The 17,546-nt window shown below is 39.3% G+C and overlaps 1 protein-coding gene across 4 annotated transcripts in view; it reads right to left on the minus strand.

Annotated features, from left to right (window-relative positions):
- Positions 1-7,147: 7,147 nt before the first annotated feature.
- The window catches only part of FER (FER tyrosine kinase), a 436,635-nt gene continuing 426,236 nt past the window's right edge, over positions 7,148-17,546 (minus strand). For all 4 annotated transcript variants that reach the window (XM_053907154.1, XM_019450529.2, XM_053907155.1 and 1 more), the window contains one exon: positions 7,148-16,485. In XM_053907154.1, coding sequence (XP_053763129.1) covers positions 16,340-16,485 — 146 coding nt within the window. In that variant the 3' untranslated portion in view covers positions 7,148-16,339. The remainder of the gene's footprint in view (positions 16,486-17,546) is intronic.

Raw genomic sequence — 17,546 nt, forward strand, 5'->3', positions numbered from 1 at the left:
AGGGCTTGTGTCCATCTCTTGTACCTGTTGATTTTTCTTTAGGAATGTCTTGGCTATTCTTGACCCTTTGTTCTTAAAAATTTAGAATTATCTTATTAATTTATAAAAGGATCTCTATTGAACATTAAGAATTGCAATTTTTATAAATAGAAAGAATTGATATTTTTACAATACTTTGTGTTCCTTGCCATGAAAAGATAGAATTCTCCATTTATTTAATGGTCTTCTTTACTGTTTTGAAATAGTAGGGGGTTAATGTCCATAGATGGCTGGCACATTTGTCATTAGTTTATTCCTGGGTACTTTATATATTTTTTTTGCTATTGCAATTAATATGTTAAAAATATTCTTACTCTTATTTTTTGAATGATGAAGAATTGTAATTGATTTTTTTTTTGTATATTGATTTTTATCTACAGAGATTTACCTAAATTCTCTTAAAATAATTTGTAGTATTTGGGGGTTTGAAATGTAAACAAGCATATTATTTATGAATAATAGCACAACCAGGGGAGGGGCAGAGAGAGAGAGAAAGAGAGAGGGAGAGAGAGAGAATCCGAAGCAGACTCTACACTGCCAGCATGGAGCCTGATGTGGGGCTAGAACCTACAAACCTGGAGATCATGACCTGAGCCAAAACCAAGAGTAGAATGTTTAACTGACTGAACCATCCAGGTGCCCTGTAGATCCCTTTATTTTAAAGAAATTACATTTTTCTCCCCAGTTTACTAAGATTTTTTGACTGGTTGGCAGAATTTTCTGTGTTTTTTCCTATTTTCTCTGTTAATGTGATAATTTACATTAATAGAGCTTATAAAATTAAACCATTCTTTCATTTTTAGAATAAATCTAATTCAAAATTGATATTTCACATATTTTATTCATTGCTAGGGTGTTTGCCTTTGCTTTGAAGGCGGTTCATTCATATTCTTGGTGAAGACTGGCATGTAATGTTCTCGTACTTTTCTTGCTCTTTGTTTTCAAACTTGTATTCATGAAATGGATTGGGGGTCTTCTTTGTTTTTGTTTTTTTCTTCTCTGGAAGAGTTTGTAAGAGGAAATTATCTGTTTCTTGAAAGCTTATTGGATGACATCTAAAACATATACCTCTAGGCCTGGCATTGACTTTGTGAGAAGATTTTTATCTTCTTATATTTTATCTTATATAAATATCTTTTATCTTCTTATATTTTTTAAACTTTTTACTCTTAAATAATTATAGATTTACAGAGCTTTCACAGAAATGTAGGGAAACCCTGTGTGTGTTTACCCTTGTCTCCCACAAGATACTTACATTGGTACAATCCATAGGGTTTATTCGGATTTCACTAAGTTATCTATGAACTCATTCATGTGTTTGTGGGTGTGTAGCTCTATGCAGTTTTATCATGGGTGTAACTGCCACTATAATTTTGATAGTCATTGATACCATCCCCACAAGAATCCCTTCTGTTACTCCTTTATAGCCACACCCATCCTCTCTCTTGATCCCTACCTCCTGGAATCACAAACCTATTCTCCATCTCTGTTATTTACTGGATGTTACACAAATAAAATCATGCAATTTGTATCCTTTTGAGATTGGCTTTTTATACTCACCATAATTTTCTTTTTTTAATGTTTATTTATTGAGAGAGAGAGAGAGAGAGAGAGAGAGAGAGAGAGAGAGCATGTGTGTGCAAGTGCCGTGGGAGGGGCAGAGAAAGGGGGAGAGAGAGAATCCCAAGCAAGCTCTGCGCGTGGAGCCTCACACGGGGCTCAAACTTAGAAACTGTGAGATCATGACCTGAGCCAAAATCAAGAGTCCAGTGCTTAACATTTAACTGACTGAACCACCTAGGCACCCCTCACTCAGCATAATTTTCTTGAGGTTCATTCAAGTCATGTGTATCAATAGTTTACTTTTTATTGCTGAGTAGTGCTTCATGGTAGGGATGCACTACAGTTTCCTTAACAGTTCACCAACTGAAGGACATTTGAGTAGTTTCCTGTATTTGGCTATTCAGAAAAAGGCTGCTGTCAAGTAAACAGTACATGGTTAAAATTTTTTTGAATGCTTCTTTGATCTTGAGGGCTCAAAGAAAATGGTTTAAAACATAATAGTTTATCTTGCTAACATACTGCTATGGTATGCTCTCTCTCCTAAGCCTAAGAACTTCATCCGTGAATAGGTTTATAGTGGTTTGAACCATGTTAAAGGGTATTATTATTAAACTCCTCCAGCTTTAAGTAGCGGAAAAAAAAAACTACTATGAACATTTGTGCACAAGTTTATGCATGAAATAACTCTTCATTCATTGGGTTAAATGCTGTGGGAAGATTTTAAACTCCTAATTTCTTTAGCTGTTCTACACCTATTCTGAATATTTCTTGAGTTAGCTCTGGCAACTTTTATTTTTCCTAGGAGTTTTTCACTTTGGTTTAATAGTGTTTTCAAATTTATTAGCATAAAGTTCATAATATTTACCTTTATAGGCTCTTCTGTTTCAAAGGTTATTTATATTTACTTTTTCATTCCTAAGAAGTTTATTCTTCTTTTCTTGGTAAATCTCATCAGAGACGGTTTCAAAGATGCAACTCTTGGCTTGGTTGATCCTCTAGACTTTTTTCTGTGTAAGCAGTAGTATGTCAAACATCTCAGCTTAAGGAAATAAATTAAAAGGCATTTTTTTTTGTCTTCAGTTTTTGTTTTTGTTTTTGTTTTTAAAGTTGTCCAGTTAAAGGCTTCCACTGCTCCTGGCTGGAAATTCAGACAAGCCACGTAACTCAGGGTTTCTTACCCATGGCAGTATTGACATTTTGGGTTAGGAAGTTCTTTTCTTTTTTCCAAATTATTATTTAAATTCTTATTACTGTACAGTATAGTGTTGGTTTCAGGAGTAGAATTTAGTGATTCATCACTTACATGCAATACCCAGTGCACATCATAATAAGTGCCCTCATTAATACCCATCACCCATTTATTTCTACTCACCTCCCTCCATCAACCTTCAATTTGTTCTCTATTGTTAAGAGTCTTATGGTTTGCTTCCCCCCTTCTTTTTTTCCCTTTACATGTGTTCATCTTTTTTGTTTCTTAAATTCTAAATATGAGTGAAATCATATGGCATTAGTCTTTTTCTGACTTATTTTGCTTAGCATAATACACTCTAGCTCTATCCATGTTATGGGAAATGGCAAGATTTGATTCTTTTTGATGGCTGAGTAATACACCATTATATATATATACATATATTTATACTCCTATATACATGTGTATACACACACACACACACACACACACACATACATACACATACACACACCACATCTTCTTTATCCATTCATTAGTTGATGAACATCTGGGTTCTTTCCATAGATTGTCTATTGTTGATGGTGCTGCTATAAACATCGGGGTACATGTATTCCTTCAAATCTGTATTTTTGTATCCTTTGGGTAAATACCTAGGAGTGCAATTGCTGGGCCATAGTTCTATTTGTAATGTTTTGAAGAGCCTGCATACTGTTCTCCAGAGTGCCTGGGGCAGGTGTTTCTTGACTGTGGGGGTGTCCTGTGCACTGTAGGGTGTGTAGCAGCCAGCCGGCTTCCACCTGCTAGATGCCAATGGCGCCTACCAGTTGTAACAACGAGAAATGTCTGCAGACCTTGTCAAATGTCTGCTGGGGGACTAAATTTTTTCTAGTTGAGAATAGGCGTCATGACTTTTATGTTCCATCTTAGAAAACAAAGTTCTAAAAATCACAATTTTTTCTAAACAATTAAGTTGAATGCTTAGCTTGCGAATCTTCAACCCTTTTTATTTTATAATATAAAGCGCTCCCTTTTATTTCTTTTTTTTTCCATTGGGTGTCAGTAAATTCAGTGAAATTTATTGCCTAATTGCTATAATTAATGAATTTCAGATACTTGGCTTCCTTTCTCTGCTCTTTATAATTGAATTGTTTTTATTTGTAATTTTTTTCTTTTACCTTGTATTTAATCTTGTAGATGATTTCTGGCCTTCCCAAAATAGTATTGAGCAATACACATTTAAAATATACCAATGATTATATTCACGGGTCATCTGTTTTGGGGTAAAAATATGTGAGGTAATATTGATATAGGACTCATTTCAAACAATGAGAAAGGGTACGTATGAGGGAGAAGAGGAGAAAGAATGAAAGGAAACAAGAAACTGAAGGAGGGATAGTACTGTAAGTCTGCTGGTCTCCCATTTGTAAGTTTCTGTATGCATCAGGGCTAGTAGAGGAGAGGCTGGTTTTAGTTTGATGCACTGATAGCAAAAACAACAACAACAACGTGATTAAACTGACCGGGGCAGATAGCTGCTGGTCTTCTTACTTGATTGAGATGAAAAGCAATAGTTCAACCATAACAGATAAGATGTTCCCATCTCTGGTATCCCATGGAAGACTACCGAAGTGTGCAGTTTCTGGGTTTGGGGCTGGCTGTGCCAGGGGCTTCACTGCTCTAAGTCTGTAACACTGTGAGCCTGATGGAACAGTAGTGAGCAAACCTTCCCACTTCCTACTCATTCCCTTTCATAAGGCAAGGCATCATAAGTGTTCCCTTAGAGTCATACTGTGCTACCATACCATGTCATGATCATTCCTTGACATTTGGCAAGGGGTGGGGGGCAAGAGGAGGCTTGCAAGCAGAAGGATGGTCATCAGGGGCTGCTTGGAAAATTAGCTTGGGATGAAAACCCAACAAGCTTAACTTATTTGTTGGCTTTTATCCAGGTCTAGAAGGAAACATTTGGGCTGTGTGCATGTGTGTTTTGCAGCAAAGAGAAAGACCTTTCTGAAAATGGAGTAAGACCAAACCCTACTGAAAGGTGCGATGTGGAGGCCAGAAGAGAAAAGCTTCTAAGATAGTACCTCAGCTCCCTGTGACATTTATTTTTCTATTAATTCTTGGCATTTATATTACTGTGATAGATCAATTAGCCTCTCACAATGTTCTAGTCCATTGACCTTATCATTTAACTAGCCTATGGTGCTATGGTCACCATAGGGAGACTGCAAAAGAAACATTTATAATTTGGAATTACCTAGGTCCAGAGCTAAGGGAACATTAAAAGACTTGGTTTGGATAATCACTAGCACATTAGATGACTAAACCTTTAGAGAGTTTTCCTTTGTCTCATCACTCTTGAATTCTGACAGCTACACCATGATAAGCAAAGGAACAGAACCCATCCTAAATAGTGCTGGTGTTCAAGGACTCCAAAATGCCCATGAGAAGACTTGGGAGATCACAGAATCTCAAAGTTGGAAGGGGTCTTGCCTTAGAGATTGTTGTGTCAGGATCCTTGGCTACAGGCAACAGATCTGGACTATGGGTAACGTAGGTAGAAGGGAATTAGCTGGAAGGCCATAGGAAGCCTCCAAGGTCAATGACAGGCTGGAGAATAAGACTGGGGAATGCAGAGAAACCAAGGGTGCTCTGCATGGCCAGGAAGCAGGGGTCACAGCAACACTCTCCTAGGAAGAATACCCTCCAGCTGTTCCTTCCTTTAGGACTCAGGCCTGGGAGAAAAGATCTAATTGGCCAAATGTGGATCCTTTGGCTTCTGTAGTGGGAGGCCACCATCAAGATCACACCAAATACCGAAAAGGAAATTCCTCTGTTGGAAATCAGAACCTTTTAGTAAGACAGAGTAGCTGATGGGAAGCAAAAAAAAAAAAAAAAGGTGGGGGGAGAGGGAAACGGGGGCAGTAGGGGAAAGAAAAGAAAAAGTTGAATATTAGGTACTTATTTAGTCCAACCTCATTTTACAGATGAGGAAACTGCGGCTTAGAGAGTAAAATGGTTTGTTCAAGTTTACAAACTAGTGAGAGTGCAACCAGGGATGAGAACGTGGGTTTCCTAGCTCCCAGCCTGGTGCCTGTTTCAACACCAGACGCCTTTGGAAGAAGTGCCAACAGACGTACTCAGCTGTGATCACAAGAGTTTGGCCTAAGTGTACTGGTCAGGCCAGTTGTAACAGATTTGAAGAGCTTAAAAAGCACTTCATTTGGACTCAGCTTTTAATGGAAGGAGCAACCACTGATGCTTTTAATAGAAACTAGTTCTTACATGTATGCTTTTTTATAAGCAGCGTCATCACCATCTGCCTGAAGAAATCACTAGCTAGAGGAGGATAGAGAGTGAAATGTGGGACTTTAAATACCGTGAGAACTGCAGGGGATTTTAGAGATGCTGTTCATCCCCCTGGGGAACGGCATTGCAGTCAGATAGCCAGCCTTCCTTGGTGATGGATGCAGCTGGTCTTAATTAATTGAAGTCAGTAAAAGCACAGGTTGTCTCAGATGCTGTGTCAGAAATCAAACCTACCAGAGATGGGGATGCGGTCCCAGGCTGACAATTAAAAGCTGCCGTGAACAGGAATTCACTAAGGGCCCAGAAACACAAGGTTCTGGACAGAGCACCGCAGAGGCAGGGAGGTAGAGAAGATCTGTATAGATTGGATTTGCCCATTCTAAGGAGCTTGGGGGCTGTCCCACAAACGGTAAACACGTGATTTTGAAAGGGAGGTGGTCGACTCTTCTCATCCAAGATCAGGGATGAGGAGAGGACTTGGCTTAATGCAGGGAAACCTGTGCAAATTAACAGCATGCCGTTTTAGAAAGGTGACTGATTTGCTGACGGAAGGGTAAATCGAAGTCCGGCGTCTTGGTGCGGTGACCCGCTCAGCCCCGTGCCCGAGCCCGGCAAAGACGCACGCCTGCGAGTGCTGTGCTATGGCAGCTTCCGGCTTCTCTTTCCAAACATCCCTCTCAGCCACCTTTCTCCCCTAAATCCTTTTGTTATGTCCAAACAAATCCTGTTATGAAACAACAGAAAACCTGGCAAACCGCCAGTCCACACAGAGAAATGGGACTTGAATTACATTTCAGTTTTGATTTCCAAATAGAGGGAGCAGTGATTGGACTATAAGCAACACACACCCATTATCATCAGAACTCATAAGCTTAATTACAGAGAAACTGAAAGCTAATAATTTTTTATGCACAGTTACATCCCTAGGAGGCTAGTTACCATGGAAATCTCTCCTTCCTTTTCTTCTACTTAGAGCGTATTTATATGGAAGAGGAAGTGAAATATAAACACGACGGAAAGATTAAACAAGACATGGCACAGTTTGCTACAAATATTTTACATTTATTAAAAGAATACAGTAAAAAAGAAAGGTTCTGAAGACCAATGAGTGGTACTTGGGCTACTGGAAAAGAAAAAGGCTATTCAAAAATGGCCTAAGTTTACAAAAATGATGAAATCATGTTTTAAAAAATCAGAAGACAATTGAAAAACATTCTACAATGTTAGCCAAAGTGGAAAGTGTATTTCTTCTGAATGTAAAAACTAACAAATAAATAAGTGTTAAATACAGATCTGAGTTAAAAATGGTAAAAGACAACTAACTGCTTTATATATTCAGCTGTCATTCATTCTCAGACTTGTTTACAAAGCCAGATAAACTCACCAAAGGCCTTGTCTGTATGTTTTACACTTGAACTTTTTTATAAGAAGCACCCTATTTCCAGTGTTTCTTGTATCCACTTCACAAATAAATTATTTTAAAACAGCAACAGAAAAGACTAAAGGTGCTTTAACCTGATAATATTGGCACTAAAAGGAAACTTGGGAAACCACAGGAGTACTTTGCTCAAAGTGATGCTTGCAGATGGAACATCTAAACGTTGGGGGCGCTGAGGGCAAGGCCCCACTCTGACCCCATCATCTCAAAATCATCTGTCCAAAGGGGAGAGGAAGCAACCCAGAAAATCACATTCCTGAAACCACTCACTGTGGACCTGTGCCCAGAAAATGGCAGCGCCTTAGTCCAGTAGGCTACCCACAAATGGCCTGGGTACCATTTGTACATTTTATCTTTGCTTTCAATTTGTTTGGGTTCCTGACGAAGTCAGGGCTGTTCTTGGGACTTTGACAACTTGACTTTATTCTCCTGCATTTATCTGGCTTTTCCTAACCCTATGTGGTTGTATGGCTATGACTTGGGAGAGTTCCAACCTTCTAGGGTACTCACCAGACCACACCAAGAAAAACACACACAAAAGAAAGCCATAACATAAATTCAGCAGAATTCACACCCCTACCAGACCCCATTATACTCATGGTGCTTAATTAGGCCATCTAAGGTATTTAAACATAAATATGATGTCTATAGATGTCTGGCTAACAAAGCTATTTCAGGGAGAAATCTCAATACTCCCTGAAGGAAAATGGTAAGAGTCCATGAAAAGTGTGCTCCTGGACATTGGCCCACAGTGAGAGTCTGGTTATGTCACAGGATGGTATTGGGTAGCTGACATTTCATATGGTGAAGTGAAATGTTCATCAAGTGAAAAGGAGTTTCACATCTTTGGCCACTTTGGTCACAAATTTAAAATAACCAAGATTTTTCCTTACTAGCTTCTCTTTATCTGTGATTTTGATTTGACACTCAAAATCTATACCTGGGGTTGGATTTAGAATGGTAGTATATCATTTAGAATGATACTTGCTATGGGGAAACAATCTGTTTTTCTCTAAAGCCAAAATAGTAAGTTCCATTAAAACATGTATATTTTCTGTACATTGCAAGTGTGAAAGGCTTAGCACCCGAAGAAGATCTATAGCAAATAAGTTCAGTTCTGTTGGAAATGGTCTTTTGCTTGAAGCTACAGCAGAGCAATTCAGACTGGCAGGGCATGGGCCTTCAAAGCATCCTGTAGTCTACGAGAAGTCTGCAGTACTTTGGGTTAGGAGAAAACATTCACAGTCATACTAAGCATCGTTCTGGGCACAATGCCCTTTGCATTTCCTTATGGCAGTCTGGCATTTCTTAAGAGCAGGCAGGCAAATTTATTTCTGCAAGTCATTTGTGAAAGGAAAATTCCTACATAATAGGGTGTTTTTCTTTTTATTTTTTTCCCCTTCTGTATTGAAAAAAGAACAAAAGCATGGATTGGTGAGCTGGCAAAGACTGCTAGGGTGGTCCTTTTGCCTGGGATCTCAGTAATAATAGATTCCAGATCCCCTCTTAGACCCTAAAGTTTTGAGTCCAGGGCACTTAGAAATTTGAGCCCCCGTTTAGGGGGCAGACAGGTTTCATCTTCATAAAGATTGTTCAGGCAACTCAAAAGACCCCAAATTTGTAACAGTTTGACGAGAGCTGTAAGAAGACAACAGTGAGAGTTTGGACTCCTACACTTCATTTTTCGTACACAAAGTTTTGCTGCTCCAATGTGGGAACTGGGATGTGTTTTTGTGGCCTTCTTTACCCTTACCCTGTGCTGCTCAGAACATTGTCATTTCCCATGGATACGTGTCATATGCTTTCAAAATAAGGCAGGATCTCCTATGACCAGATGGATTGCCTACATGGTTGTAGTTTTTGCAAGGGTGTTTTAAGTGAGCATATAGGGTGAAGTGGTATTTCTGTTGTCTGATGACTAAGGTCTGGCTTCTTAGTATGTCATTTTAGAATCTGCTTTGGATAGCATCTACAGTGTGCTTATTCTGATATCAAAGATGTTCTCAGAAAATGGGAGAAAGGTGTGATGTTTGGCTTTTTTTAGGAGAGGTGCTGCTTTGGGGCATGTGTAGAGTAGAGCTGAGGTTTTAACACAGTGATGCTATTGGGACTGTGTATCTAGGTAGGTCGCCTTATTCTCAACTTGTCTTCATGTTTGCTACCCTCTTTTCTGAATCTATGGAGAAACTCTTTAACATTGCACAGTTGCTAACTTTAGACATATACTGATGAGGAATGTGAAGAAAGTGACAAAAATTATTGGCATGAAAGAGAGGAATGGAAAAATTGAATATGTCCAGGGGTTTAAGATAAAGTGATCATTGCTATTGTTTTAACATTTCTTTGGAGGCGGGTAGATCACTTAAGGAGCTTACTTGGCCAAGTCAACAGGCTGCTTCCCTGGACACGCCTGCTCACAGTGGTCTTTGTGTCCTGGGAAAAATCTCCCAAGAGATTTTTTAATCTCCAAGATAGTATTACTCATCAAACACAACTGCCACCTAACTGTCCTGTCTCTGCCACAAGGACAACAACTGAGCTATATTCTAAGCTGCATGTACCATGGGGCCTCTCCCATAGTGGGTGTGCAGTTGGCCTTGGTAAATGGATGCCTGGGAGTTCCCTACAAGGCAGGGCCTCCTGAACACCTGAGGAGAAACTCTTTGGTCTAGGGCAGTTATGACACTATCCAATAAAAGCTGATGATAGAGGCTTTTCTGTTGTGGTTAAGTAAGGATTAAGAAACTGAATGTGAGAAAAGGAAATATCAACTGAAATTTAAAAACAACAGCAACAAACAAACAAACAAAACAGAGAAAGTAGCACCCCACACGGTTCCCTGTGCCTGACATGGCAGATGTTCAGGGAAAGCTTCCTAAATGAATAAAGCTGACAGAGAACATACTATAAGATTCTGCTACCACGGTCATTACTAACACTTCGAACACTGCTTTGTAGAACACTTGAATCTGCTGGTCTCGTAATGTTTGGGAAGATAGTTTGGAAATTCCGAATTTGAATCTATTTAGAATAAAATAAATATTCATGTTTCAGGGTTCTTACAAGTTTGCTGGCGAGGAGAGAAGCTAAATCTTCACATTGTGGGCACAGACACCTACTACAAGATTTCTTTAATAAACTAAAAAGGCGCTTTCCCAGCAGTGTTCCTCCAGTGCTGCCTACCCCACGCATACGCGTGTTGCTTTGGGAGAGGACTGAGCTGCCTTAGTGGAAACCCCGGGGTTGGGTAATTCCCATTCCTCAGTGGCTACCTCCTGAGATTAGCAGGAGCATAAAAGAAAATCCCATCAATATCCAATTCAGTGTCCTTTAAGAAATGTTGTAGAGACTTGAGAGGAATGTAATGTTTAATAACATGCTGCAGGAAGCCCCTCACACCCCCCTTTGGAGGCCCTTTGGAGGCCCTTTGGAGGCTTTCTCTTATTGATGTTGTATTTATTCTTTGGAAGGTTAGCCTTCAGTCTCAGTTTTGGGAGTCTCTTTCACTGCCTCTGTGTCACCTCAGCCGTACTGCACCACGACTGGCTTGAGGATGTTCCTAAGATTCTTTTCCCTCAAATGTTACTAGTACTAAGACAAGAAACATTGCCGTTTAATTGGCATTTTCTGACTTCCCTGCTGAATTCCTTGTTTTTCCAGAGTAGAGCTCCTCCCAGGAAGGTCCCTCAGGGCATAACTCCAGGAGCCAATTAGTGAACATTAGTCAAAAGGTGAAACGTGGCTGATCCAAGTGTGCTCTCTTTTAGGAGACCACGCCCTGTTGCAACTAAGGATTTCTAACAAAGTATGAGATGCCTTGAAATTCATACAAAGTATGAATACTCAGTGGCCTTAGTTTAAATACATAGTAAATACAACTAATGCAAATGTAGAGACTTTGAGTAGTGTCTTTGAAATGTGTGAACATCTAAGACCAAATCCTAGTCAGCAAGACCATGAATGCAAGTGTCACCCAAGCAGCAGCATCTCTGAGTTCCGCATGTAAAACTGCTCCAAATGCAAGGGAGAGGTGTTCGCTTTGCTCAAACTAAGGCCCTGTACACACTGGTAGGTGACCTCTTTTGCTTCTTTTGACTCCGATATCTTTTGAATTTTCTGTGGAGAAGCATCTAGCCTAGGGGCACTGGTCTCAGACTTTCTAGTGACATTGTCCAGGTCTCCATTCTGCTTGACTTAACTCCGCACTCTCTGTTAGCCGCTGCAGCATTCTGCCTGAGAATAACTGGCTCTTTCCTCTCTTGCCTTTGCAGATGCTCACCTCAGCTCCTTATTCACGGACATACTAAAGCCTATGCTCATTACTTCTATGCAGTTTAAAGTGACCGGAATTTAGTTCAGCAGGATTCTTCTACCAGCCAAGACTCTCAGTTCTTATTAGTGAGCTAAATGAGTCTTAATGTCTATACTCAACGATCCAGAATTTAATCTTTGAGTCAATAGGAGGCAGTAGACTGGTTTTCAAGGGGTAATAAATATTTCCTTAAATTGAATTATGACTGAGATATATAGTTTATATACCTTCGGTATTATAGCATTATTCTTGAAAGGAGAATTTTATAGGACTCAAGACTATCAGTACCTCCTTCAAGGAGATGATCTTGTACATGAGTATTTTCCTATGCAGAAATGTATATGCAGTTCTGGATTCTCCCAAATAATATAGCATCAGATTTGATGTGAAACTAATTGAAACAGAGAAAAATAAATAAAATTAAAATATTTAATAAAAATTTTCTGGTATGCATAAGCAAATCAGAGTTAGTAATAAAAGAGGTAACTTTATTTTAATGGTAAACTTTCATGCTAACTTAATAGTATAATGGAAATGTAATATAAACTCATTTTTATATAAAATCTTTGTTTCCATTTAATTAACATATTAATACATAAAGAAGACGGGTCATTTTCAATGTCTCCCCCTTGGTTGCTCTTTTTGTTTTGTGCTATTCTGTGTTTTGTGTGAGGGTTCTGACCTAAATACAGAAGTCAGTCTTTACATGACTCAGAACAGTGCTTATGGACAATCAGTTCTGTTGATAAGAAACATCTAAAATATCAGTGGTGTGATCCAGGGAGTATGTGTAAAAAAGAAGAGGGCTGAGGCAGGGAGCCTCTTTTCAGATTATATCAATCTCCTCTCAGACAACCCATGGCCACAAAATAGTGTCCACAGAGTATACTAACTAAGGCTGGCAGGAACACTCCCAGAACATCTGATGACTCACATGAATTCATGTTCAAGTGGAGAGCCTGAGATAATTCTGAATGACAGCAGTGTTCTGTCGTTGAGTTTTGCGTTGTAATTTGTATGTTTATCCCACTAACTAGGTGCTCAGTGTGGGACATATATTGTAATGAAAACCCTTTCTTCTTGACACAATCTCACATAGTTATTTTAGTGGTATTAGCCAAACTTTATATAAAACTATATGGCAAAACCAAAATAGGATTAGAACACAGATGGGAAAACTGTATTGTGGCTTAAAGGAAATTAAAACTATTTCAATAGCTTTTCTTCTAAACATAACCTACAAATGAAAAACAGTTGTGAAATGTGCACTGAACAACAGCTAGTACAGTTAGGTTCATGGTCTATATTGATCTGCTAGTTAAGATGTTTCAATAATATTGTATTTGTGATAAAATGGTGAATTATGGATGAAGAACTTTATTGCCTGTTTTAAATTTGGGAGGCAAAAAACAAATGATTGCTTGAGTCTCCTTTCACTGGAGACTCAGTGGCAGGATGGGCTGAAATGAGGCCTCTGGTTTTAAAAGTTTACACAAAACCTATTAATCCTTTATTATTATCTTCCTGGAAGAGAAAACATATTGGCTTTGAGAAATAACCTTAGATTGTATGGAATACAAAATTAATTTTAGGTGTCAAATATTGGTAATAAATGTTAATTTAACACTAGAAGATTTGTTTTCTTGAAAAATGATGGACTACCTAAATATTTGTCATAAAGTTTCCTTAGTGATTCAAGACAGAAAAATGTGGGCGAATCAGGATGCCTGGGCTTTTATGTCCCCCCTCCCTCACTTCGTGCTCATAAATTGAAGGAATTATGACAGGAACTGTATAGGAATGATAGATGCAACTCCTGGAAAATCCATTAACAACACAGATTTGTGACCTGGCTTAATTACATTCCATCTAGTGGCAATTTTGGTTACTGTTTTCTTACTAAACAAGTTACAGGGTTTTGTGCATTTCTTAAGCCTTCTTTCCCTCCATCAACTTGCAAATTCAGAACAGTATTTATATGTGTGCTTTCTGGGTATGGATTAGCCTCCTAAAGTACATAATTCCAATAATTATCAGTGACAGAAGGGATGAATAAATTATGCTCCAAGCACAACAAAATTAACAGTAAAAAAAAATGGTTTGCATAAGTTTTTCTTAATGCATGTGCCTATATTAAATTTAATATTCTGTACAACTGATCCTGAAAGACTCCCAATGTGTTATTAATCCTGAACTATACCACTGCCTGCTTTGGGACAAAGAATAAAATAGAATTTAAATGCTGCAGATGTCACGATGTTTTGAAAAGCTTCTTTAATTTAAGCACAGAGTTATGATGTGAATTGCAAATTCTAACAGCCTGGATGAGTGAAATATCAATGCCATGTTCATTCTTTACACCAGAATGCAAAGATTAAGCTTCGGGTCTTGTTCACAAAATTAAAGCCAAAACCGTCACTCTCTCTCCTTGCTGAGAGCTTAGCACTGAGGCTGCTAAGTGCTGAGAGGCTGTTTTCTTCAAACAAAGAATATTATGAAGAGATTCATTTGGAAATACTGACAAAGGGTAAAAATGTCCCATCTTACTCTCTCTTTTGAAGGCAGGCAAGTGCCTGAAGACCACAGCACTTAATTAATGAGTCTGTGCTTTGATTTGCCACAGTATATGCCATCAAAAGAAGCTTCCATTTACTTATCATATTTGACAGAAGGGAAGACAATGCTGACTTTTAAAAAGTTGCTTTGTATATTGCAGTGTATTTTTGAGGGCAAGTTTATTACGCTTTTGTTTTAGTCTGGATGTAGTAACTATTAAATGTGTATGAAACTTGGAAGGAAATTGAAATGATAGACACAAGCCATTTTCTTCTCTTCAGTATTATCCTTTATACTCTTTAAAGTACGGGTTCTGTGCCATGATCTTCATAGGCAGTGAACAGCCAGAGAGGGCAGGAGGAATTTTCTCTCCTATAAGCTCTTCCAATGGATATAATCAAATGATCACTAAGGTGCTATTTATCTGGACACAGGCCTGGGCACTTATTAAAAGCTCCCAAGCCGCACTGACCCCTGAGAGTGACCATCTCTTACACACATATTTATCCTGAGCGGCAACTATTTACACAACGTGGGGTAGCTTCCCTGGATGTAGCTAACATTCAGCCAAGACAGAATCTTGCTTTTAATTCTGTGTCACATATTATGCACAGGAAGCATCTCCAGAACTGTGCTCGCATACCTGTCAGCTAAGATAAGGATTTCCAGGTAGCATTATAAGGGTAAATGAAGGGGGAAGGGGAACAGGAGGGCTGTCCCTCAACTTATTAACCATTACTCCTGCTTATTGGTTGTGTGTGTGTGTGTGTATGTGTGTGTAGCACATGTTCATGTGTGTACACACACAAATATGTTTATGAACTAGAATCATGAAATTCTTTCAGCCCTGGAAACTGACACAAGCGAAGGGAGTGCAATTCCAGGATGCCTCCTCTGAGGTGAAGGTACATAACCAAAAGTAGGCTGTGATTACTGTGGACTTGTGCTTCGGAGTTTCTCGAAACAGTTTTTTGTTGCCATTAAGAAATCTCCAACTATGAACTTCTGAAAAATGTTCCTTAGAACTTTTCTTGTGAATTTAGATCATAAAACGTGTGTGCGTGTGTGTGTGTGTGTGTGTGTGTGTGTGTGTTTGTAAAGGCATAACTCTGATCAGAAGGCAGATTTGCTATTTTCCTCTTGTCTTAGATTGCTAGTCTAGCTGCTCCTTCCTCCAGACCTCCCTCCCATTCAAGCTTCCTTCATGCACGACTCTCAAAAACAGCCTATAAAAGCTGCTGCTTCAGGCCTAAGAGTGTGTTCTCTGGGGACATCTTGTGCATCACTGTCCAAAGCCAGGACAAAGGAGCAGGGAAATGACTACCTTACTAATAATACAGGAGTGTGATGCTGCTCACACTGTACTTATTTCTGGCCAAGAAAGAAAAGAAAAAAAAAAAACCCTAAGAGGTCCAACTAATTCCCAATATAAAATGATGTTTACAAATAGAATCTTGCCTTGGCAGAGCAAAGAGCCACCTTTGGTTGGAATGTATCCTGCGAACATGGCATCACCAATGCTGCTTTTAGCACCGATTGAGTAGGGTCAGTGGCATAGGACAGTGGCCCATGAACTGTGCCTGAAGTAGAGAACCTTTGAGAAACATCAGTGGTCCTGGTGTGAAAAAGCTCTGACCTTCCGTCACACTGAGAGTCTGTGCTTATCTATTTACAATGGCCTGAAATGGCAGGATTGCTGTGGTGAGCACATAAAGCCCTTGGTAAGAGTGTCTGTCTCTTGAATACATTTGCCTTTGCCCTCCCCCCCACCCTTTTTTTGTAAGTGGCGCATATTTAAAAAACAGTTAATAACAAAAACCACCTTAGAAAATTGTTGCAGGTAATGTGGTATAAACTCAACGTTAACAAGAAGAACAGTGTCACTCTGCTGGAGGACCAGGTCCTGAAGCCTGTTGGCACTGGTCCGTCACTGTGTGATTTTCCTCTTGATGACAGCCAGCTCTTTCTGAAGGTCACTGAACTTGGGACGGTTTTCAGGTTTATAATCCCAACACTTCATCATAATTTTAAAAATGTCCTCTGGGCAATGCTGAGGGGCTGACATTCGGTATCCTGAAGACCCAAGAGGAACAGAACAGAGAATTTAGAATGGAGAGAAGATACAAATGTTCACCCAGGGCATTATGCAGCTTGGAAACTTGAGTACTTTATATTGTAAGTGAAACAGAAACAAAAACCCATTTCAGGGCAAACTTTTTTTTTTTTCTACAAGGGATGCAGAATTCAGTATTACAGAGCCATCAAATTATCCTCTAGCTTGAATAGGTTATTTTTCATGCGTTCATTTGTCACAAAGTCTGAGGTAAGATAAATCACATACAAACATGTATTTTAGTTGCTCTAAGTATTTGCTTTTGCTTTTAGAATTTGCTTTTAGATGCTGTGGGCAGAGTTTTAAAAAACCATCTACACAGTCCAGGTTTTTGAAGATGAAGAGAGAATGAGGATTTCATAAACACTAATTTAAAAGTGAAAGAAAAATGAAGAGGAGTTCTATTCCTGCGCAGCCCGAGAAGAATCTTTAATTCAAAGCTGTCTGGCAGTGTGCTCAGCAGCACGTATGTGCCTGTGTGTGTTAGCTCAGGGAGTTAGATGGCTGTGAGAGGAAAGAAGGGAGCTGGAAAGGCCTCCTGTGCCCAGCCTCCTGGAGAGGGGCCTAATGCTAGGACATTACCAGTTTGTCAAAAGCATTCTCGCTGTTGAGACCTGTAGACTATGCAAGTCCATGCTAGCATGTCACCATCACCGGCTTATTCCTGTTTCTGATTTGAGAACCCGTATGATTTTTTCAGAAATGTTACGAAACTTTTAGGGCCACCTGGGTGGCCTAGTAGGTTAAGCCTTTGACTTTGGCTCAGATCATGATCTCACAGTTGGTGAGTTTGAGCTCCACACTGGGCTCTGTGCTGATAGCTCAGAACCTGGAGACTGCTTCGGATTCGGTGTCTCCCTCTCTCTCTCTGCCCCTCCCCTGCTTGTGTGGTCTCTCTCAAAAATAAACAAACATTAAAAAAAAAAAGAAATGTTGCAAAACTTTCAAAAACTTCTCTCTCAAGTCTAACTATACTTCAATTTACAATACTGTTGATGGTGTTTATTTGGAACGGAAGAAA

The sequence above is a fragment of the Panthera pardus genome, unplaced genomic scaffold (genome assembly GCF_024362965.1).
Source record: "Panthera pardus isolate Hobbes unplaced genomic scaffold, ASM2436296v1 HiC_scaffold_2, whole genome shotgun sequence".
Taxonomy (NCBI): Eukaryota; Metazoa; Chordata; class Mammalia; order Carnivora; family Felidae; genus Panthera; species Panthera pardus.